This window comes from Mugil cephalus, chromosome 6 (genome assembly GCF_022458985.1).
Source record: "Mugil cephalus isolate CIBA_MC_2020 chromosome 6, CIBA_Mcephalus_1.1, whole genome shotgun sequence".
NCBI lineage: Eukaryota > Metazoa > Chordata > Actinopteri > Mugiliformes > Mugilidae > Mugil > Mugil cephalus.
Window position 1 is genome coordinate 9,054,098 of NC_061775.1, and position 21,249 is coordinate 9,075,346.

Genomic DNA, 21,249 nt, shown 5'->3' on the forward strand with positions numbered 1-21,249 from the left:
CTCTGTGGTGGTCAATCCATGTGTGAGAATGATGTCTCATGCTCCCTGAACCACTCTCACTATTTCAGCCCCATGAATCCCGTCATTGTCATGTTGGAATACCAACCAACCAGGGAAGAAAACTTGGTCATTCAGTATATTCAGCTGACCTCATTCTTTGGTCATAATGTTGCTGAACCTAGACCTAAGCAACTGCAGCAACCCCAGATCATATCACTGCCCCCACTAACTTGTACAGTAGACATTAGACATGATGGGGCATCACTTCATCTGCCTCTCTTCTTGCCCTGATGCCCCATCACTCTGGAACAGGGTAAATCTGGACTCATCAGACCACATGACCTTCTTCTATTGCTCCAGAGTTCAGTCTTTATGCTTCCTAGCAAACTGAAGCCTTTTTTTCTGGTTAGCCTCACTGATTAGTGGTTTTCTTAAGACTTCACAGCTGTTCAGTCCCAATTCTTTGAGTCTCCTTCACATTGTACGTGTGGAAAAGCTCTGAATTTAATTATTACATATAGCCCGAGACATCTATCACTACTGCCCTCTCCGACCTACAATGTCTGGTTGGGTAGTCATCACAAGCTCGTCAGTCTGTATCTGGAAGTCCATCAGGATCCTGGCTCACTACTACTTGGTGTCTCCCTTTTTGACCTTGGGACCTCCAGATCATGTGGATCGCTCCTGGTTTGGTAGACCCCCGACTCTCTCAGTCCTGTTCTGCCTGCTCCTGTACTGCTGTGATTAGGTTCTGGTAGCATTTCTCAATATGATCTTCTGTTATCTGCCACCATCTCCATGTAATAAAATAATACACGTGATTTGACAGGCTGTTGTAACTGAGGGTGAAGTTTATTTCATGATTTTGAACATTACATCATTATGCTGATTACACAAATAATACAGCTATGCAGTAGTGAGAGCTCAGTTTATGTGTGAAAGACTTCAGGGCATGTAGTACATAAGAGTTTGTGTCATAAACTTTAAGTTAATCACCCCACTTTCTGACCTCATATATGTTCATATATAGTTTGACAAGGAAACAACAAAATCATACATTAAAGGCAGTACAAAAATAATTCCTCTAAAAACACGTTAGTGGACGGCACCACGGTAGAAGCCCTCCCTCTCAGAACAAAAAGCAGACCTGCTGGAGACACTGTTCCTCAAACGGAGTACGGTAGTTAGGCTCGTCTTGACGTGGATGCTGATGGTGTCGGCTTTCTAGCTACTGCTGACGCTTGTGTTATGTTCTAAAGCTGTGAGTCTTTGAAGCAGGAACAGGTGAGCAAATGTCACTTTTCAACAGTCTCTGGCGTTGGCCTCAGTTGGCCTGCTGGCGACGCATCCTGAGGTCGTAGGACACTATGTGGAAGTTGTCCCAGGCGAAGAGCTTCCTCTGCGCCAGGTTGTAGTCGACCATGCTGTTGTAGCCGTACTTGTTCTTGAAGGGGATGGCCAGAGCCTTCCCCTGGCCGGCTTCGGTGTCGTACATGTTGTTGATGATGGTGTCGCGGGCCGTGTAGCTGCCCAGTGTGTACAGCCGGCCGCAAATCATGAAGGAGTTGGCCACGGAGTTCTTCCTGATGTTCGTCTCCCAGCTCTTCTTCACCTCCAGGTTGTGCGGGTCCAGCTGCGAGATCACGATCGCCCCCCTGGCCTTGCTGGTGGAGTAGACGGCCCACAGCCCCTTCTCGTCCACGGACAGGTCGATGTCCGTGTAGCCTCCCCAGGAGTAGGGGAACTGGCCGTGGAAGCCGGCGTGGACCAGGTCACGGCGGGCGGCGATGCTCTCGGAGGCCAGGTCGTAGCGGATGAGGGTGCGGCTGCGTCTCCTCTGGTAATACAGGGAGCCTTTATACATAGTGGCGCCTGTGCTCTCTACCAGCTCTGGCAGCAGCAGGACCTGTCAAGGGACAAAGCGAGACAATAACAGCGATTGACCAAAGATTTTGGACTTATTCAAAGGAACGAACATCGTCCGTGTGACACCTACCTTAGATGGAAAGCCTTTAGAGAGCTGCTCCATGTCATCGTACCCGAACAGCTGCCTGACGTCAGTGCCAACAGTATCGATACGCCATACCATGTTAGGTCCGTAAGGGGAATCGGCCTCAGGGTCCTGCATCCAGACGCCATATTTACCTGCGATGTTGTCGGCCTTCCTATGAGTAACGGGCTCACCGACTGAAACCAGCTCCCCACAACCTGCAAGCATCAAGGAGAGGAAAGGATCGAATGCTAGGTACGGTGACGGTGGCCGTGTTTAGTGCTGAGCTTAGTCTTGAAGAGGGAAGTAGCACACAGTGAAGGGGATCTACATGTATGGCTGACGAGCAATGAGGGTAACCCGAGAATAGATCAAGGCCGCGGTGAGCTCGCCATTTCTCATCGTGAAGGCAGACGGCAGGTCTGGAGACGCTGCCCTGACATCTCTGTCAGCTCCAACTTTGAGGTCAGAGCGGCGGTAGCTGCACCACAACCCGTCCTGCGCAGGAACTCTCTGCTTCTCTTACGGGGAAAACGATAAGGCACGCTGTATATTTACCACGGCCTAAAATACACCATCGCTCTCAGGCCCAGGATGCTGCACCTGATTTAGAGTCAGATAGGAATATGTCTTATAAATACACCCTTTACCATGTAGCTTCTCTGTGGTGTGGTCTCATCCGAGATTGAATGACTTCACGTGTTGAGTGCACGTGTGTTTTCATGACCTTTCCCAAACAATTAAACCTGCCGAGAGAGATTCAGTAGCACATACTAGAATGTGGGTTTGGGAAATCCATCTAAAAAAGGTCTAACAGTGTGTGTGTGTGTGTGTGTGTGTGTGTGCGGTATAGAAAGCACAGAAACTGAAAGCACCTACGAGACAAACATGGAACTCAGGAGGATCCTCATGCCTACGTATTGGCATGACTGTGGCATTCTCGCCCCAAATGCCCCAGTATTAATAGTAGTATTTGCTTTGAGGCTGTCAGCAGGAGGGGTGAGTGTCATGTTTGTAAGGTCAGACGGATGAAGGGGGAGAAGGTGGAGGGGGATTTGTGAGACATCACCACACTGGCGCACTTTAAGTTTGAGCTTTTTACAAAGGAAATGCAGTCCACGTTTATTTTTTGGTGTTTTTTTCTGACCACATGTGACTTGCTGCTGTATTTTTCCTGGTGGTTTTCTTTTTTTGTGAAATATTCATTAATTGGCTATGGAGATCAAAATCATTTTGTGTAAACATTAACATTGGGGTCTATGGGGACTGACTAATTTTTGGAACCAGTAGAGTAACTGCACATTTAAGGACTTCCACAGTGGCTCATTGTTTTTTGGTCTCGTTTGTGCTTGGTCTGCATACTTCAAGGTAAATAGTAACCCTCTTGTAGGGGAACTGCTCCACAGCGCCACTAGTGGGAAAAACTATACAGGCTACTAAGATCTTTGCTTGACTAATAGTCACCAAGCAGCAGCCTCCGGTGCTGAAAAATTAAGCTGACAACAATATGCCAAAAACTACGTTTCTTCGAAAGGCCACTGGAGGCTGGCTCCAACAAAAAGTTAACTAAGCTTTACTATACTTTTCCTGTTTTAGGATTAAAATTATGCAACGTATAGATTTAGGGTGGGATCCAGCTCAGCTTCCTCGTGTTTGCATTGGCATTATCCACCTACCTCACACATGCTACACCTTTTTGCCAGTTTTTGAAAAGAAAAAAACAAATAAATAAATAAAAAAATTAGGAGTTAGGTGGAGTCGGACAAAAGATGTCAACAACTGGTGACACCCACACTGACCTTCAAAATTTCTTTTCAGGAAACCTATAAAAATGGTTCATGTGACTTAGCTGACATGGATAAAATAAACCATATAGTTGAAGCTAGAGAAAGAGCCTGTGACGAGACCTGTGTTGTCATCATTGCCATCTGGAGCGGGTATCTCCGTGACCTCAGCCTTCAGCTCCTGGAAGCTGGGACCTCCAAACTGCCACGCCGAATCTGAACAGAGGGACAGGTGGAGTGAGTCGAAGAAGCGACAAAGAGCCAAAGAAGAAGGCGGCAGATAAATGTTTCTCACCTCTCAGACTGCTGCTGTCTCCTTGCCTGTTGGGCCTGCCCATCAGGTGAGACAAGGGACTGGAGCCTGCACACAAACAAACACCACAGCTCCATGATTTCGCTGACTGCAGTTTGTGTTCCCAAACATGTAAATGACGCTACTGACAGCAGGGAATGTGACAGCAGGAACGAAGCCACCCTGAATGGATTCCCAGCTGCTTTGGAGTCAGACAGGCGGTAGATTGACCGACCATAACACAGACACACACCTGACACCCCGTCCCACCCCAGCACTGTCACTGTCACATCCTCAGAACTTCAAACCAGCCATTTGGCTCTTCTTCCCCCATATCACTGTCACATATCTGCCTTCTCTTCTCTTCTCTTCTCTTCTCTTCTCTTCTCTTCTCTTCTCTTCTCTTCTCTTCTCTTCTCTTCTCTTCTCTTCTCTTTCTCTGGTATTATTATTTTTCCATCGTCGTCCCTCATGACATATTATAAATATGAAAAGTAAACACTGTCAAACCGCGTGTTTAGAATGGGTTTCGGTGATGATCGATACGCGCGGCGTGTTTGTGTATCCGTGTCCGTGCGTGCCTGTTTGTGCGTGTTTACGCACACGTGGCCGCTGCATGTGCAGCGTCCAGTGACGATCTGACCCGTAACGGGTCTTAATGATGCAGAGAACAATAAACGTTAGCATCTGGGCACGGATGTCGTTTCTCGGACTGGAGCAGGTGAGGTGGGGGTGACGGGAACGATGTGTTCCAAACCGAGACGGTATTTACACACGCTGAAAAGCTTGCGAAAAACAAAAGGGTCCGTGGTGGTTTACAGAGTTTAATAGCTCCCCTCTGAGCTCTGAGGCCGTTCCCACAGGATACAGCCATTCATCATCATCACAGGTAAACAGCCACATTCCCCTCTTGTGTGTGTTCCCTGGTATGTGTGTGTGTGTGTGTGTGTGTGTGTGTGTGTGTGTCTCTTTGTCTGAGATGTCACTGAACAGAATACCAAAAAAAAAAAAGTGCTACTTTGTCAGAAAGATCAATCAACATTCATGTTAATATAGCTCAGTGTGTAGTAGAGAAGCTAAGAAAGTGCATTTGTCTACCTCAGTGACTCTCACAGACAACGTTATTGACTTTTTCTGCTGGATGCATGTGCAAAAAATTGGAAGAAATCTAAATTGAATATAAATATCTTGTCCTTGCAGCATAAGAGCAACTTTGACGTTTGGTTCTCCGGCTGAATGTGTTCACTGCTACGCCGTTCGGATTTGTTGTAGTTCTGTTTACAGCACAGGCCCGGTCTCCTTTTAAAAAGCATGTTGCCATCTGTTACCGTCTGCCAGTTTGTGTTGTCGCATCCGGTGTAAATTTTATACTAAGGCCTATTTTTAAAGTCTTAAAATAACATCACCCAGTATAGAACCCCCCACCCCCATATATTTTAAGTATTTTGAGTGGCATGCATGACTGCAGATCATAACCAGAGCTTGGGTTGTAAACAATAAAAGTCTTCCTGTCAGAGTATCCTCACTCTCAGATTCCAGAGAAAGAAAATTGTTTATTATCTGAACTAGTCCTCCTTGACTATGATTGATTGTCACCCTGGCAGCGCCCCTGTGTGTGTTTCAGTCTGCAGGTGCAAACGTGAAGAGCTCAACAGATAACCTGGAGCATGCGGGAGCTGCTGTTCATGTGCCGTCCTGATGTAGAGGGAACACAAGGATGTCTGGCAGCATTTGGGAAGAAAGGATTTACTGCTGCTGGCGTTCTCAGCCTTTCAAGCATCTGAAGCTGTGATGGTAAACAGAGCGAAGGCTTAACTGAGAGCGGGAAGGGGGGAGGTTGGGGTGGTGACCAAGAGGAGATGGAGGAAAAAAAAGGCGAGCACGGAGGCCAATTAGATGGATGTTTGGCCACTGCAAACACACGGAATACCAGAGCTTAACCCCGCTGGCTCCAAGTTAACTCCAAAGCCCTTCACGGACCTCTAACCCCTGAAGTATAGTGTTCTTGGCCCCCCCTCCCCGTCCCCCCACCAGGCGTCATCAAAAGCCCCGAGCTGAGACCTGGGCAAGGAACCACCGCCTCTACAGCGGGCGCATCACATTTCGGCCCCTCCTCCCCTCCGCAGCCGGCCGCTATTCGGACACTTCTCGCCATGCATGCTGAGGGAAACACCGGCCATAAAAAAAGCAGGATCTGCCCATAAATACTGAACCGATCCTCTCTGGCTCGCCTCCATCTCCCCTAAATACGGAGCAGGAAGTGGGGAGCACGGAAACCCAAGCCGGGTGACTCGGATGGATAACAGGGCAAAACAAAACACATGCAAACAGCTGCCCATCAATAAAACACCATAACCTTTGAGATGATTTGCGCGGGCAGAAGAACTTTGTCCGCCTCGAGGCAGAAACGGACACACGTGTGTGGGATCCCCACTCAGGAGCAGGGCAGTGGAATTTTGAGAATGTATTCTGTGCATACATGGCATCTATGTGTCATCACTTCTGTGTCCTAATAAACAGTTACACTTGAGTCACTAAGTGCATATTGGAGCTGACAGACAGCAAGTCTGCAGGGGGTTGGGTCATTAAGTTCTTCTTCAGTATGAATAAAGAAGAGTTTTATAAAACATTCATTTAAAAAACTGAACAATAGATCATATACAGGTAAAAATAAATTTCTATTTATACATAAGAGGAGCTGCACATTTTTGTAATAGCTCTCTTGGAGTGTGTGGTGTATCTCTTACCAGGTCTCATTGGGCCCCCGTCCTGCAGACCGGGGCCGGGTGGAACTGCGGGGGTCTGAGGGGGACAGGGTTTGCTCCTCAGCCTCTCCGTCTCCCTCCTCATCTCCTCCATCCTGCGCTGAAGCCCCTCCACCTCCCTCTGCAGGCGCTCCTTCTCCCCCCGCAGCGCGTCCCTCTCTCCCACGGCACGGTCGAGCGCCTCCTGAAGTTCAGGCTGCGCCCGCTGGCCGCCTGGGGGCACGCTGTCCCCGCCGCTCAGCCTGGACACCGTCGCCTCCAGGAGGCCGAGCCTGGCTTTCAGGCCCTCCACCTCCGGACCTCCCACCTGGGGGCAGCTGGCTTCCACGGGGCTGGGCACGGTGAAGGAGTAGTGGCATCGGCCGCTTCGGTCGTTGCCCCTCCACACAGACGCCCGGTCCTGAGCGTCACCTCGCAGCAGGAGGCTGCACATGCACAGTGACAGAAGGAGGAACATGTTTGAGGCAGACCCTTCTCAGCAGCTTTTCTCACTTACTTTCTTCTATTTTTTTTTTTTTTTTTATGTGGAATTATCCTTTAAAACTTTAGCAACTTCAATTTCTGTCTTTCTTTTGTCCTCTCAGTCTCCCCTCAGGTGTCTGTTCTTTCCCTGCTGCTATCAGTCTTACTCTCTCCTCTGTGAGCAGGTCTGCACTCTGCAGCTCTCTGCAACCGCTCACTGATATTTATACAGTCTGGAAGGGACCGAAGGAGGGAAGTAAGAGGACGAGAGGAGGGGTGGGTGGGAGATCAGAGTCAAAGATGTGTGGAGGGGTGTGAGAGGGAAGCAAGAAGGGAAAAGAAAATAATCAGATGCTGGTTGTTTTGAGGGAGAAACATTCTCTCATCTTCACAGGTTTGAGAATCCAGCGTGACGGCTCCCTGTCTCTTTAGTGTTTTTGTGTTCACCATCGCGTGCGTCACGCAGTCGGATGTGTCTGAGAAGATTCGGATGAAGTCGGGGTCCAGCTTGGCAGCAAGAGTCTGTCCTTGTTGGTTATAATTACCTCCTGAGGAGCCGGTGTCCACTTTCATATTGGTAGGGGGCCACAATGTGACGCAAGCAGCCAACAAGAGCCATCATTATCCGGGGTCCAGGCTGGAGTCGCTCAGTGACTGGATGCCTGAAGCCGACCCCCACGTCTGCCCCACAGTCTCTCCTCAGAGCTCATTTCCTCCTCGTTCGTCTTTTCTGGTTTAACACAACATCACTGACGCTCGCCCCTACGGTCACGCAATCTGGAGGATGCCCTCAGAGAGGCCAAATGAAAGTTTTGATTGTGAGACACGCACCGTCCAGCCCCAACGGTCGTGAACTTCCCAGCTCTCCCCTTACCTTCATATCCTGCCTCTTTGTTTGGGTTTCTTTCCTGCTTGTCTCATCCTCGTGTCTCCTTACACCTGCGTGTTATTAGGACTTCTCGTCCATCCATCTCTGCTGACCTGCCAGGCCACTCTAATCCATAAACTATCCACTCCAAGGAACGCCAGGGGTCAAAGGCTGAAATGGAGAAGAGAGCTGCAACTGGGTGAACAAGATAAAGTGTTCAAAAACGCACTCGGGCCTGCAGGTTGATGCCACGCGCTCTGTCTTCTCGCAGCACTTGTTTACAGGCAGCTGGTGATACTTGAGACATTTATTTTGATTAATGAGACATGCCTTTCATTGGTTTGACAGAAAACAACACACTGCAGTATTCGTATAGCATTCATTCATTTGGCACATGCTCCAAAAGGAAATAATGTGAATAATGTCATTATTCTTGTGGTTTCATTCCTCTATTCATGTATTATATGTTGGCACTTCATGCACAATTTTCAAACTTTGGGGACAGGGTGGATTCGTTTTGGGGATATTTATCCTCCAGTCTCTGACTCTTACCGATCACGTGTGTCTGACCAAGTCTAGTTGAGTCCAGTTCAATATTGTGTTATTCATGCAACAGTCGCTATGCCCGGAATCTGAAGTCATCCACTACGAGCCCCTGAGAGGACCAAAACATCCTCTGCTGCCAGTGTGGGTGTGTCCCTGCAGCACGAAAGGACAGAAAAATGTCTCAAGCGGACACACACAAGTCTTTTCGGACCAGAAGCAGACTCAAACCTTCCATCCAGTCAGGAATACTGGGGCGGCTTAAGTTGGACTCCTCTGACGTGCAGCTTTTCACTGCAGATTTATCAGATTTCTCAAATAATTATAGTAGCTTTATTTTTTATAGCGACGTTAGCAACAGAAGCTACGAAGACCTTTGACAAAGTAAAGCCAGTATAACAGCAGACAATCAAACAGCACCAACTAGAGCAGGTCAGGTTAGATCTGAGAAATTGAAAGAAAACATATACTGATCAGTCATAACATTATGACCATTTCTAATATTGTGGAGGCCTCCAAAACTGTTCTGACCCATCAGAGAATGGACATGGGCCTTGTGATGCTGTCCTGTGGTGTCTGGAAACAGGATGTTGTTAGTGGGGGTATTTGGGTCCTATGGATGTAAGGGAGGGTCCTCTGTGGATCACCCCACAGATACTCGATCAGTTTGGGATCTAGGGAATCTGGAGGCCAGGTCAACACCTGGTCTGTAACCTAGTCTGTAAAAAGACGAGATCACATGAAAGCATGCTTATAGTCACGGGTTTCAAGAAGTGGTTTAACAGAAGTCAACAAGTTTTCACCTCAAACAGGTGTATCAGATGAAATTACATCCCTCGTCTTTATTGGTGGCACAGACCCATCGCCCCCCTCTTTCTGAGTCTGCTGTAGATCAATAAAGTGAACGGTCCCTATGGGCCAATTTATTTTCTCTTCCCTCAGATGGGCTGGTAGCGCTGGCCGAACAAAGGGCGGAGCTGTCGGTTGTAGTTTGCCTCTAACGGTGGGTCTGTCCGAACAATAACGCTTCACAGGCTTCCTCCGAGTTTAGCACCATCTTGGGATTCCACACCGCCAGTAAAGTCACAAGCCAGTAAAATCGTCGGGTAATGAGGAGATAAAAGAAAGCCCAGGACATTGCTGGCTCAGAGGGTGCGAGGATACTCAAGAAGGTTCAAATGTGGAGAGATGCCACGGAGATTCATTTTTCCCCCCTTTTACCTTATTTTTCCATCATCAACCCTCTCATTGCTCTTTTCGTCCATACCCACGTTCTCTGACCCCACCTCCCGAGGGTGACCTGGTTCGGAGCAGAATGTACCAAACAAGTGCCCTTTAAAATCCCTTTATTTCAGAGCAAAAAAGGATCACAGTCTTCCAATGCAATGTCAGAGTATTGTACATCATCATTACAGAATCAATATTTACAGCTAAAATAAATTACATTAAAAACAATAAATGTTACACAATTACACCGTTTTCACAGCTCACCTTTTAACTTAAGCCATATGAATCGCCCCTCCAGAAAGGTATACTAAGCAGGATCAGTTAGTGGCTGTAAACAACATTCATATTAGCCCCTCTCCAACTCAAAAAAATCTGGAAATAAAAAAAAAAATTTTTTTGGATGGTCTTATGGAGGTTATTACCAGATTGTGTATGACCCAGGCCAAAACACATGCTTACTCTTGTCCACTGTAGTCCCCAGCCTCAGTCAAAGAGACACAGCTCTTTATACATTCATGACTCGGAGACAGCGATGTTTTGGTGAAGACCCTGCCGTGCTGCTGTTGACTGACTGAAGGCTACACACCCACTATCCACATGCCGTGGCCCAGAAACATCCTGAACTAACATACCTACGAGGCAAAATAAGAAGAAAGGAAAATACCGGGGGAGGGCAGGGTCTGCACACATGCCACACACTTGTAGCGTGTGATTTAGAGGGATCACCATTGTATGAGTTCACACATTGTTTTTGGGGCTGTCCTGCGTAGTATACCTTTAAACGTAACAGTAAAGAGGAATAAGCCGTCCCTCCAGCAGCGACGGTGACAACAACCTTCGAACAGACCGCCGCTGAGATAAGAACTCAGGAGGAGCGTTAAAACCGAACAGAACCATGAGCAGGATGGCAGACAGTGTGGTATGACTAGCAAGAAAGTAGGACAGGCGTGACCAAACCGACCCAGAGCTCGGCACCAGGAAGTTAAGAGGTTTAGAGTTCAGGGGTGAGGAGACATTCTTAATCTGGGTGTACTGGTTAGACATAGTCCTTCAGCACAGTTCAACAAGCTATGGCGATTTATGTGATTTGTGCTAGAAAGCAATCGTCCTATAAACACATTTCATTTCTCGCTAGACCCTCTGCCGATCGTCTGTGACGAGGAGGCATTTCTGAAAAGTGAAATCAGTTTTTGGTCAAAAAAAAACAAACCAAAACAAAAACTCTTTGATGATTAAAAAACAACATTGGACTTTTGCAGATGAACCTCAGATGTCCACTCACATTGTGTTGGACAGAAAAAAAAAATGTGCTTTCACTCAAGAAGCGTTCCCTTTAAACTTCTCGTTCTCTTTATTACGGAGCGAGAGTGCACACGAGGAATCGCGGGTGGACATCAGAGGTTCATCTGCTGCATGTTACGGCCCCTTTATTTGAGACCGCTGCAGCAGATCCAGACCAGCCAAACGAAGAGAGGCAGGTGGAATGGACGCCTGTCTTACAGTATATATCTAAAGGATGTGGCATGTGGTAGGACCTGTTGTCAAGGCAAAGGCAGGGCCCTACACGTGATATGTATCATGGGATGGAGCACTCTTTCGCATTGACTAGAGGGCCAAGTGTTGGCGTTTCCCCCAAATTGCATTAAAATATTTCCCCGGATCTGAACTCCCCCAACTCATTTCTGCAGCTTGGTTTCTTGCCTTAGTACTGATCTCAGAGCAGATTTACGTGAGGCCGCAATGCAAAGATCTGTACTAAGGTGCGAGTTGAAGCCAGATCCTGGAGGGTACATGGGTTGACACTGTAGAGGGTGTGGGAAGCTGGCTGGCGCCCCCTAGCTGGAGTGGAGGACTGAGTGCAGAGGGAGATGGAGGGAGAAGAGGATTGTTCTCCTCATCCTCCTCCGCCTCATCAGTCTTTGTGAAATCGGAGGATCACCGGAACTGAAAAAGAGAGGGAAAGAACCGTAAAGACGAAGGCCCGGCAACATTAAAAGAACACTCATGTATGTGGTGTAATACTCACTGATGATAATCAGCAGGAGGGCAATAACGACTAGTGCAATAATCATCTTCATCTGAGGAAGAAACGACAAACATTAAACACTTTCCTCCAGCACTGGACGAACCACGAAACGAAGACACGATGGTGTCTCACACTTGGACGCAAGCACAAACATCCCACCTTCATGTCTCTCCACCACATCCTCCTGTGCAGCTGTTTGGCTCGGCTACTGAAGGCGGACGCGTTGTCCGATAGGCTCTCTGCGAACGTCACGAGAAAGGGAGAACACGTGAGGACGAAAATAAATCAGAAGAAAGGGGACAAGAAGGCTTCCATCAATCACGACAAACAATAAACAGGCTATCGTTTCCACTTTGATGAGAGGGAACACAAACAGTCTGACTGTGGCCTGCGTAATGTGTTCGAGTTATATAAGACCCTGCTGCTGGGATCGGCCCTTTGAACTGTTTTTATGAAACTTCGCCGAATAAGTTTCCAAATTAAAACACGACGGAACAGAAACGCATCTCGTCCTGCTTCCTCCCTCCTGTCCCTGTCATGAAATCCAAACAGCTCGCCCACACCGCTGACTGTCCTTCTGTTTCTTGGATACGGTTGTTAACTTGATGTGCATGCATGTTAACAGGAAGGCTACAGCTCCCTAGCGTGCGGAGCTGCACTCGTCCAAGCCCCCATCACTCTTTAGAGTGTTTGCGTCTGCCATTTCCATCTCCATGTGGCTGTTTACGACCTGCCGCTACTACAAAGGAACGCTCGCTCAGACCGGGCATCTGAGAAGATGCTCGTTAATCTCGTGGAATTTAACAACAGGTCACCTGCACAGACGGCGAACTGTAAGTGTCAATCACGGGGTATTATACTGCTCACGTAAAGGCAGCTCTGAAAGACAGCACGAACAGCAGAGACACGCTATCAGTCATGCAAGACTCACATCCGAGCGCACACACAAAAAATGTGTTCCAGATGTGCATCATTGTCTCGGTTGATCCGTCCACATGACAGAGAGCTGTACAACATCTGCAGCGGCTGACGTGATGCCAAACGGACTGGCTACATGCGCGAGTGGTCTTCATCGGTGGAGGGTTCTCCGCGAAAAGCCGCGTGTGTGTGTGTGAAGTTATGTAACAGAGAGATCACACTCTGAGTGAGAGGGTGAGAACGTCTCGTTTTTAGACACGCGCACCTGGTAAAATGCTAAACGTGGACACACAAAGTGTGTGGAGTGTGTTTACACGCGAGGATTTACACCGCCGGGCTCCTGCTGGACCAGAGCTGTGTTTAAGTGTTTAGCTGATGATTCTATCACACTATCTGGCATGTTCCAAACATCTTCAATGCAAACGATTGTATTTTAACAGCGGCAATAGCAAGCACTCTCTTCCATAGATTTTTACTGCTATTCAACAAAACGCACAACTGCGTCGGTTCTTCTCTGCCCAGGAAGGGAAGGGGTGGGATGGCGACGTTGACTCTGGTTCGGGTAGGGTACGGGGTTGGGGGAATATAAGATGACAAGCTAAATGTTCCACCGCGACTAAAAACAGTTCTACTTTGTGCTGATCTCCACCCAGGTTCTAAACACTGTGGAGGAGAGGATGTAATTATGCTGCTGCTACTTCTAAACTTTTTTATATCTGCTCTCATTTATTTTATTTATGCCCGTTTGCATCCACTGTAATTTGCTGCTCACACCCAGCGTGTTTATGTTATGTCCCATTTTAAATGTGATATTGAACGGCAAACCAAATTGCCCTCCAAGGTAATGAAGTGAGGTGAAGTGAAAGCACGCCTGTTCTGCACATGTGAGCGCACAGAAGCCCAGCGTTACTCACCTGACTTGTCCTGCAGGTCGTCGAGGCGCTCGCCCCTCTCTATCACCTTGGAGATGTTCTCCTGCATCACATCGATCACCTCGTCGACCTGCGACTGCACCCTGACGACACAGAATCACAATCGGAACTGAAGGATTGGTCTTGAGGTGCTTCAAAGGTTGTTTTTTTTTCTACAGCCGGCTACGTCCAGGTGGACTGGCTCAGTAGATGCTCAAATCCTTGCTTTATGTATGCTACTGGCATCCGAGCATGGCACGACTTTTGGAGCTGTATGCATGTTGGAGGTGGTGCACATGAATAAGCAGGGGTGAACACACTGTCAGGACGTGGGGACGGTGAAGCACGAGCACCATCAACACACATAAACGACCTGGTAACAGCCTCAGGTTCAGACAGACACAGAGGCGAAGACGTGCCCTGGATTGATGGTGGATGAACGGAGCAGAGCATGAAGGGAGAGCGGAGAAACAACTGTAGGTGCCAGACAGCCTCAACAATGACCTGCACTGTTCTGGACTGGAGGTTAATATGGAAACAAGGCTGCAGAGGGACCCAGACGTTCCCGGGAAGGTTGCTCAATAACCTGCACACGGCAGCCTCTCTTGCACAATGTGCTAGGAACTTCGACTGGTACCAACCGCTTCTGGTCAACATGACAAACCGCCGTTACGTAACGCAAATACCTAAGTTTGTACTGGAAATACCACTCTGACCTCGGTCTTTCCTCTGTACGTTCTCTGGAATGTGTTTGTACTCACTGCTTGATTTTGTCATTCTGAGGTCCAAATCTGGGTCCTGTAGGCCCTCTCCTGGAGAGCAGACATTCATCAAGTCAGAGCTGGCAATTTGTTTGTTTGAAAGATGCTGTTGAATGTGTTAACACACAGAGACTTACAGGAAGAAGTCTTCCTCCTCATCAGAGTCCTCCTCCAACAGGTTTCTCTGTAAAAGAGGTGGAGGTCAGAGGTCAAGGACGGTCATACTGCGCACGAAAACAAACATATTAGAAATTAAGGAACGCAAATGTTTTGAGAATACTGTTCGATGAACTATCGCTGCTGATGCAGACGTGAGTCTGGCTGCGCCGCCTCTGAACAGGTCGATGAAAGCCTTGTCTGAGCGTCTTCAAACGAAGCCAAGTACAATATTAATCCAGTGGAATTAAAGCATGGTGCCAGTCATCTCAGACGTTCAGCCTGCACCAGCTCAATAAAGACTCTCCATCTTCAACCCTTTGATAATCAGCGTGATCACAAACCAGGACCAGATTCAGATAAAAGAACATTTCCATGTTCCATGGAACGTGATCATGATCATGATCATGATCATGATCACGTGTAAAACACTGTTTATACAGAATGAGTTCAGACAGCTAAATTAAATTCTAACAGGAGGAGACGGTGTCTTTGTCATTGGATGGAAAACAGGGCAGCTGCATTCACTGCAATTAGGAAGAATGGCACTTAATTTAATCAAATAAGAAAGTGACTTGACATTAGACTCCTTCAGTCCAGTATATAATGTCATGAGTAGGATCAATAACATTTGAACCTTAATACTTTAGGTTGAATCTCCATTTCTTTTTCAGTCATGATAATAACAACCACAACAACTGCCACTGGAAAGAGAAGGAAATCTTGCACTGTAACGATGATAGCTGCAAGCCAGTGCAGCACAGAAACAGACATCTTATTTCCTTTAAATGCTTCCTCTGTAAGAAGAATAGTGGCCATAAGATCACAAACAACTTCTGCCCTCCTTCTGTTTAACTTTCTTTCCTTCCTTCCTTTCTAAAAAGATGCAGCGGACAGAGGAGGTGGATGTGGGTGGAATGGGGCGATCACTTTGATGAGGACCAGACATTTGGCCACGGGAGTTTCCTCCCTAAAATCCCTCGGCTTCTTCAAGACTTCACTCCATTTTGTTCTCTCTTCTAGGTTTTGTTGCTTTTCCTGTCTGCACAAGACGCATTCGCGGGTTAGACCCCTCACAATTATTATCTTACTGCTTGATTACGATCATCTGAGCTGATGGCACTTTCCTATGAAATCGTTTCCATTCACCAATATAAAAACAGCCGGATGAAAGAGTAACTGTAGACAAAACGGTTTATCTCATCACTGAAACTACTGATCCGACACCCCCATCTAATTAGCCGAGCCAGGGAAAACAAACACAGCAGCACTTCCATCCCAGGCAACTGACTTTTAGATCAGTGTTTAAACTGAAACACGACGGCACCCGACGGTGCACGTTAGCACGCAGCAATGCACAGCAGACAGCCAAGAGAGGCAGCAGCTCAAAACAGTTGAAAACCTTAGAAGAAATGTTGCAAACGTTTGACAAAGACGAGTAAACCATTGTATGACATTTAGTAAACAACTAAAATGTCACCATCTGTTTTTGACTGTTAAAAACAAATTAAAAACATCCCAATGCCTTTAATGTCCCAAAGTCCTTTGTCTTCTTTGTAATCAATCAATAGCACTGTTGTTACTTCTTCTTTTGTCAGATATGTGGTCTGTTTCCTTCATCCTGTTACTTGATGACGGTTGTGGCTATAAACAAAATCCCACCCTCATCTCTATCTGTGCCTCACCCGTTCGCTCCGAATGGATCCCGTGACCTCATCGTCGTTGAGGTGTCGTTTAAACTTGGGGGGCATGTTGTCTTCAAGCTGCTCCTCCCGGTCTGGCTCCCTCTGCAGGACAGGAGGAGAATGTAATCTGTTAAGATTCCCGACAATTTGAACGCAGCCGTACACCTGCACCGAGCCACAATGATCTCATTGTTCTTATTTGTTACATGTGGCGCACAGATGAATGAGAGTGCTCTAATGCTGGTGAGAGGAAGTGGGTGATTTGAATCACAGGGATAAACAGAGCCAGACCCTGGCCGCTGAGAGCAGAACATACATAAGAACGGACCAGGTTTATGTAAAGAGAGAGTATCTAATCTCTCGGCTCACTCAGTAATTATGCATAAAGAAGAATGCTTTAGGAAGCCAGCAGTCCTCGGGGCTCCGGTCGAACAGGATCTCCTACATCTGCTGTCTTCACAAAATATCTCATTTGTTGTTCACAAATAAAAACAGGACATATAAAGATGTATTTCTAAGCTGGAGCAAGCGTTATGTTTAACTGGATGTGAAAGGAAATGTCATTATCACTTTTTATGCCAAAAATCTCTACAACTCGGATGCGGAAAACATGCTGATGTTCCAATTACGCACCATTGAGTCTGTTTTCAGGTGTTGCATGTTCCAAACAGTGACACAAAACGCAGCGATAAAGTGCCCTTGCATGCAGCAGTATAAAAATTGTCAGGGGGAAGCACAGTGATCTTTTACACACACACACACACACACACACAGTCAATACAGGTTATACCATTGAATCCAGTTAGGTCTGACACTGTGTCTTTCCCAGCGTCCTTTTCTGGCACTGCAGTTGGAAAAGGGCCTTTCAGGGGCCAGCAGAGGAGAGGAGCTTTCCAGCAGACAGAGGACAAGAGAGACAGATCTGAGGCAGTGGCAGGGCGAAGACACACACCAGCAGGAAGAGAAAGAAGAGAGAGGTTGCAGAGGGAAGACTTTAGAAAGGAGTCTATTTCGAGGAGGATTTTAAAGGTACAACCCACATAAGCAGTTTATGTCCAGGCTGAGATTTATTGATGTGCGATTTCAGATTTGAATGAGAAATCTATGAAAATTGCATAATAACTACAAGAAATGACTATTGATTATTCAGGACGGCTATCGATTTATGGATTGTAACTTTAAGCAAAGAGCAAAAGAAGAATGCTATTAGATGCTATCACCAGAAAGAAACGAGACGCTCTTATTATTATTATGCAGGTACAGCTATGTATTTTTTCTCAGCTACATACTGCTTTTCTGAAATAATAAAATCGCTTTATGGTTCGGAAGAGAGGATGGAGACCATTGGAGGAGCAAAATATCTGTAAATGACACTGACATAATCACAGGCATCAAGAGCACTTATTAACGTTAGCTAGTCGAGCTAATCGAGCTAGCCTAAATGTAGGTAAACCCGTCTACAACACAACACCAGTGAGAGTAAAAATCGAGGGCAGTGTAAACGCCAGTAAAGCTTAGTTACCTTCTAATTCAGCCAGAAACGACAGGCCGTTCAGCTAGCCACACAAGCTAAGCTAGCGATGCTAACGTGACTTGCTACCTGGCGCTTCCTACGATCTCGCGCCTGGTCAACGTCTACACACAGACACCTGGGGATAAATCCAGAGGTGTCCAGGGGTTAGCGAGGGTTTACGGATTCGTCGTCTACTTCATCTCACAGGAACACGGTGGTTACTGTGGACGTCAGCGGTCCTGTTGTCTCGTTCCTCTTTCGTGGGAATCAGGTGACCTGGAAGATCAACACAAACAGCTGGAGGAGGAGGCGAGAGGCTGCGGGAGATGTATGACGGCGTGACCCCAGATATTTACTTTTATCGTTATTTTTTATTCTCCACGTCGTAAATATCAAACAGAGGAACATAAAAGGCAATATGAACAGCTTTTAGGCATTACCGTGAATAAATGCGCACCCGCACCCAAATGAACCAGTTTCCATTACATTTTACTGTAGGAATCGACAAAATATAACTCTAAAATTAAAAATACAATTACAGAGCCTCTCTGTGTAATATAGCTTCAAATTTACTTAAAGTATGTTAATAACGAAAGTGTATGAATATCTGCGTTTACCATTGTTCATTTTCACACCTGTAGGTGGCCGCAGAGCGCTTGTCGCGTGGCTGCAATTTAACACGAAGAAGAAGAAAAGTTTTTACCGGAAGAGAGGGCACGTTCAGCCTGAAGCAGCCACGGACACCACGTTATTTTCCTGGATGCCTGTTTATTACGCCGTACTTGCAGAGTTGCGTGTTTGTTCTTAATACGAAACATTTTAAATGCTGGGTGTTTAAGACTCTAATAGTCCCCGTGTTTGTTGTTGTTCCTCCATTTCTGCCAACAGGCTTCTCTGAGAGATGCAGAGTGCAGGAGGCAGCGCTGCTCAGGCTCATCCTCTTTTTGGGGGAGCTCTGTCGGCTGTCATACCCCACAGCGCAACAGACGTCAGCGATCTGAGGGAAATCCCGGACAACCAGGAGGTGTTTGCCCACGCCCACACCGACCAGAGCCTGATCGTGGAACTCGTGGAGTACCAGGGTCAGGTGGCAGACCACGATGCGGCCAGGTACCACTTTGAGGACATCGCAGGCAGCAACAAGGCTTTGGAGCCAGGTGCCTTTGAGGTCACAAGCGTTGCGGCCCTGCCCAAATCCGGGCTGTCCCTGTCCGAGTGCAGCTCTGGCTGGATGTTGACTGGGACACAGTGTGTATCCAAGTTCAACGAAGAAGCTAGGAATACAGTGACACTTCACCTGGGTCTGCTCCGTCTTCCGCAGTTCTCCACAGATGTCCTGGTAACCTTCAACGACCCACAGAATATCAGCCCTGACAGCAGCAGCGCCTCTGCTGTGGGGAAACAACCGTGGACATTGCAGGACTTCCAGTGTTTGTTACAGACTCTGACTCTGCACAATCCCGGGCTGTTTGGATAAATTATATCCTGGACATTCATAGTCTTTCTCTTAAGTTTTGGCTGAGAATAATCCAGTCCAAGCCCAGCAGAAGATTGGTGAGAGCAGTGGTCCTGCCCAGTATATATAGGAGCTCATGTTCTGCTTCGTTCTAGCAAATGAACTGAACTGAAAACCACATATCTGTTGATCAAAGTTTTTGTCATTACAAATGCCTTGGAATAAGACTGTTGTAGTCTCGCTGTTGTTGGATATCCCAATTGAAGTTTAATTTGTGTTTTTGTTTATGAATAACAAAAGTTATAGGCACGCTTGTGATTTTGCTCCTGCATCTGTATTCCCACTGCATCCTGCTATGTTCAGCCTTTGTCTATTACTTCAATTATTCTGATATACTGTTGCAGCCTTTGAACCAGATACGCAGATTGCAGATCAAAGAGAAGGGCACATAGAATATATAGAGTACATATAAATCACAACCTAACCTCTACTAAAAGTTCACTTAGTGACACCCGACTTGTGCTACTCCTCTCCAATCTCCATATTTCTTACGGTATGGCTCTATTCACAACACAAGCGATGGCAAAGGTCAGAGTAGAAGTCAGGAGGTTGAAGGTGAAATGCCGTCCCTCCAGAGTCGTTAAAATGCGAGGTAATACTCATGGAGCCGTGAGCGCACTTTGGTCATAAACTCTGAAAAGTGAGAGGGCAAGTCCAGCAGGAATATGTATTAGGTCAGCTGTTTCCAACATCCCAGCAGTGGCCTCATGGTGGAAGACTTCATTAGTCTGACTCTTAAAAACTTTTGAGGGACTTCATTCAAGAATGAGTCTGGTGAGATTTATGGAATGGCAAATTACCTTAAATAAGGGAAGCTTTGAAGTGACAACCAATCCTTTCAGGTTTCAATACCATAATTCACAGACTGTCTAATCAGAGACATTTTCAGGTAGTCTACACGTGATGTTATTTGAAAAAAAATGGTTTTAACGTGAGCCTGCTGTTACATTCAACTCATCACAGCAGGGGAATGCACTTAATTCTTGCATAACAAATATAAGAAAGTACACTTTGTCTCCCCAAAGCCACATCAAACCCCCTTCATCCTCTGGTGCAACCATGATGGATTAAGATCTCATTAGGGCCGACTTCCTTTCCTCTCAGTGGTCCCAGAGGAGCACATTCCTTATTTAACCGCATCACAACAGCAGGGCCTCCTTCTCACTACCTAAAATAAACACGCAGTCCACAGATTTGTTTGTAATAAAGTCAGAAAATGTCTTTCAGACGTGATGAGGTTTTGGGAGAAGACATTTGACTTGCAGATTATGGCAGTTTTGTTAAACATGGAAAAATACAGACCATCTGGCCCTTTGTTGCTAGAACACTTTTCCTAGAAAACATCCATACAAAATGTCTCAAGGGCATCGTAGAGAAAATTGCAACAAACCACTCATAGTATCCGAGTATAATTTATCTATTTTTATCAATTGTCAAACTCTCTGGAGGCAGATAAATAAAAGAAAAAATAAACATCATATATTTCCCATTTCAATAAGCATTTTTTATGGCCTAAAACTTTTTATCTTATTTTATTTTTTTATTTTTATCCAGGTTGGATATCCAGATACTAGGCAGACTCAGAAGCAATTACTTAAATTACATTATTTAAATTACATTTATAGAAGCAAATGTTCTCCACGCTCTGATTATTGCTCTTTGTAAAACCAGAAACTGAGAAACTCTGGCAAGTCCATACGCGGAAAACAAGTGTCCTTATTACCATTTAGTGGAAAGTCGAATTTATTATCATAAATTGTACTATTCTATCATTTCACAGACGATACTTAACATAGTGACAAGTGAAGCACAATTGTGTTCCCTCAGTAATA

General features: G+C 46.4%; 3 protein-coding genes across 5 annotated transcripts; 1 reads left to right on the plus strand and 2 right to left on the minus strand.

The window, feature by feature from the left end:
* Nucleotides 1-831: 831 nt before the first annotated feature.
* Nucleotides 832-7,499, minus strand: myoc (myocilin). The gene is made up of 5 exons (XM_047588222.1): nt 6,814-7,499; nt 4,070-4,135; nt 3,898-3,990; nt 1,997-2,208; nt 832-1,906 (listed from the first exon to the last, which is right to left on the minus strand). Exons 1-5 carry the CDS (start codon nt 7,286-7,288, stop codon nt 1,325-1,327), a joined length of 1,428 nt encoding a protein of 475 aa, XP_047444178.1. The 5' UTR covers nt 7,289-7,499; the 3' UTR covers nt 832-1,324.
* A 2,534-nt stretch (nt 7,500-10,033) lies between these two features.
* vamp4 (vesicle-associated membrane protein 4) lies at nt 10,034-18,059 on the minus strand. Of its 2 annotated transcripts, none has more exons than XM_047586684.1 (8): nt 17,911-18,059; nt 16,389-16,490; nt 14,685-14,731; nt 14,548-14,598; nt 13,790-13,890; nt 12,117-12,196; nt 11,958-12,009; nt 10,034-11,875 (listed from the first exon to the last, which is right to left on the minus strand). In XM_047586684.1, the coding sequence occupies exons 2-8, from the start codon at nt 16,452-16,454 to the stop codon at nt 11,844-11,846; spliced, it is 429 nt and encodes a 142-aa protein (XP_047442640.1). In that variant the 5' UTR covers nt 16,455-16,490; nt 17,911-18,059; the 3' UTR covers nt 10,034-11,843. The 2 variants fall into 2 exon arrangements, with proteins under 2 accessions (XP_047442640.1, XP_047442639.1); XM_047586683.1 differs by lacking the exon at nt 17,911-18,059 and adding an exon at nt 17,179-17,310.
* Nucleotides 17,275-20,906, plus strand: rangrf (RAN guanine nucleotide release factor). Of its 2 annotated transcripts, none has more exons than XM_047586680.1 (3): nt 17,275-17,417; nt 18,543-18,690; nt 18,790-20,906. In XM_047586680.1, the coding sequence occupies exon 3, from the start codon at nt 18,803-18,805 to the stop codon at nt 19,376-19,378; it is 576 nt and encodes a 191-aa protein (XP_047442636.1). In that variant the 5' UTR covers nt 17,275-17,417; nt 18,543-18,690; nt 18,790-18,802; the 3' UTR covers nt 19,379-20,906. The 2 variants fall into 2 exon arrangements, with proteins under 2 accessions (XP_047442636.1, XP_047442638.1); XM_047586682.1 differs by lacking the exon at nt 17,275-17,417 and adding an exon at nt 18,117-18,229.
* Nucleotides 20,907-21,249: the final 343 nt, after the last annotated feature.

What these genes read in the sequence shown, in the direction of transcription:
- rangrf (XM_047586680.1), top strand. Translation starts at nt 18,803, where the DNA reads ATGCAGAGTGCAGGAGGCAGCGCTGCTCAGGCTCATCCTCTTTTTGGG.
- myoc (XM_047588222.1), bottom strand. Translation starts at nt 7,288, where the DNA reads ATGTTCCTCCTTCTGTCACTGTGCATGTGCAGCCTCCTGCTGCGAGGT. An exon ending in AGACAGCAGCAGTCTGAGAG is followed by an intron (nt 3,991 to 4,069) that starts GTGAGAAACATT and finishes CCCTCTGTTCAG; the next exon opens with ATTCGGCGTGGCAGTTTGGA. An exon ending in CTAAAGGCTTTCCATCTAAG is followed by an intron (nt 1,907 to 1,996) that starts GTAGGTGTCACA and finishes GTCCCTTGACAG; the next exon opens with GTCCTGCTGCTGCCAGAGCT.
- vamp4 (XM_047586683.1), bottom strand. An exon ending in CAGAATGACAAAATCAAGCA is followed by an intron (nt 13,891 to 14,547) that starts GTGAGTACAAAC and finishes CTGTGTCGTCAG; the next exon opens with GGTGCAGTCGCAGGTCGACG. An exon ending in CCTCCTGCTGATTATCATCA is followed by an intron (nt 11,876 to 11,957) that starts GTGAGTATTACA and finishes TCTCTTTTTCAG; the next exon opens with TTCCGGTGATCCTCCGATTT.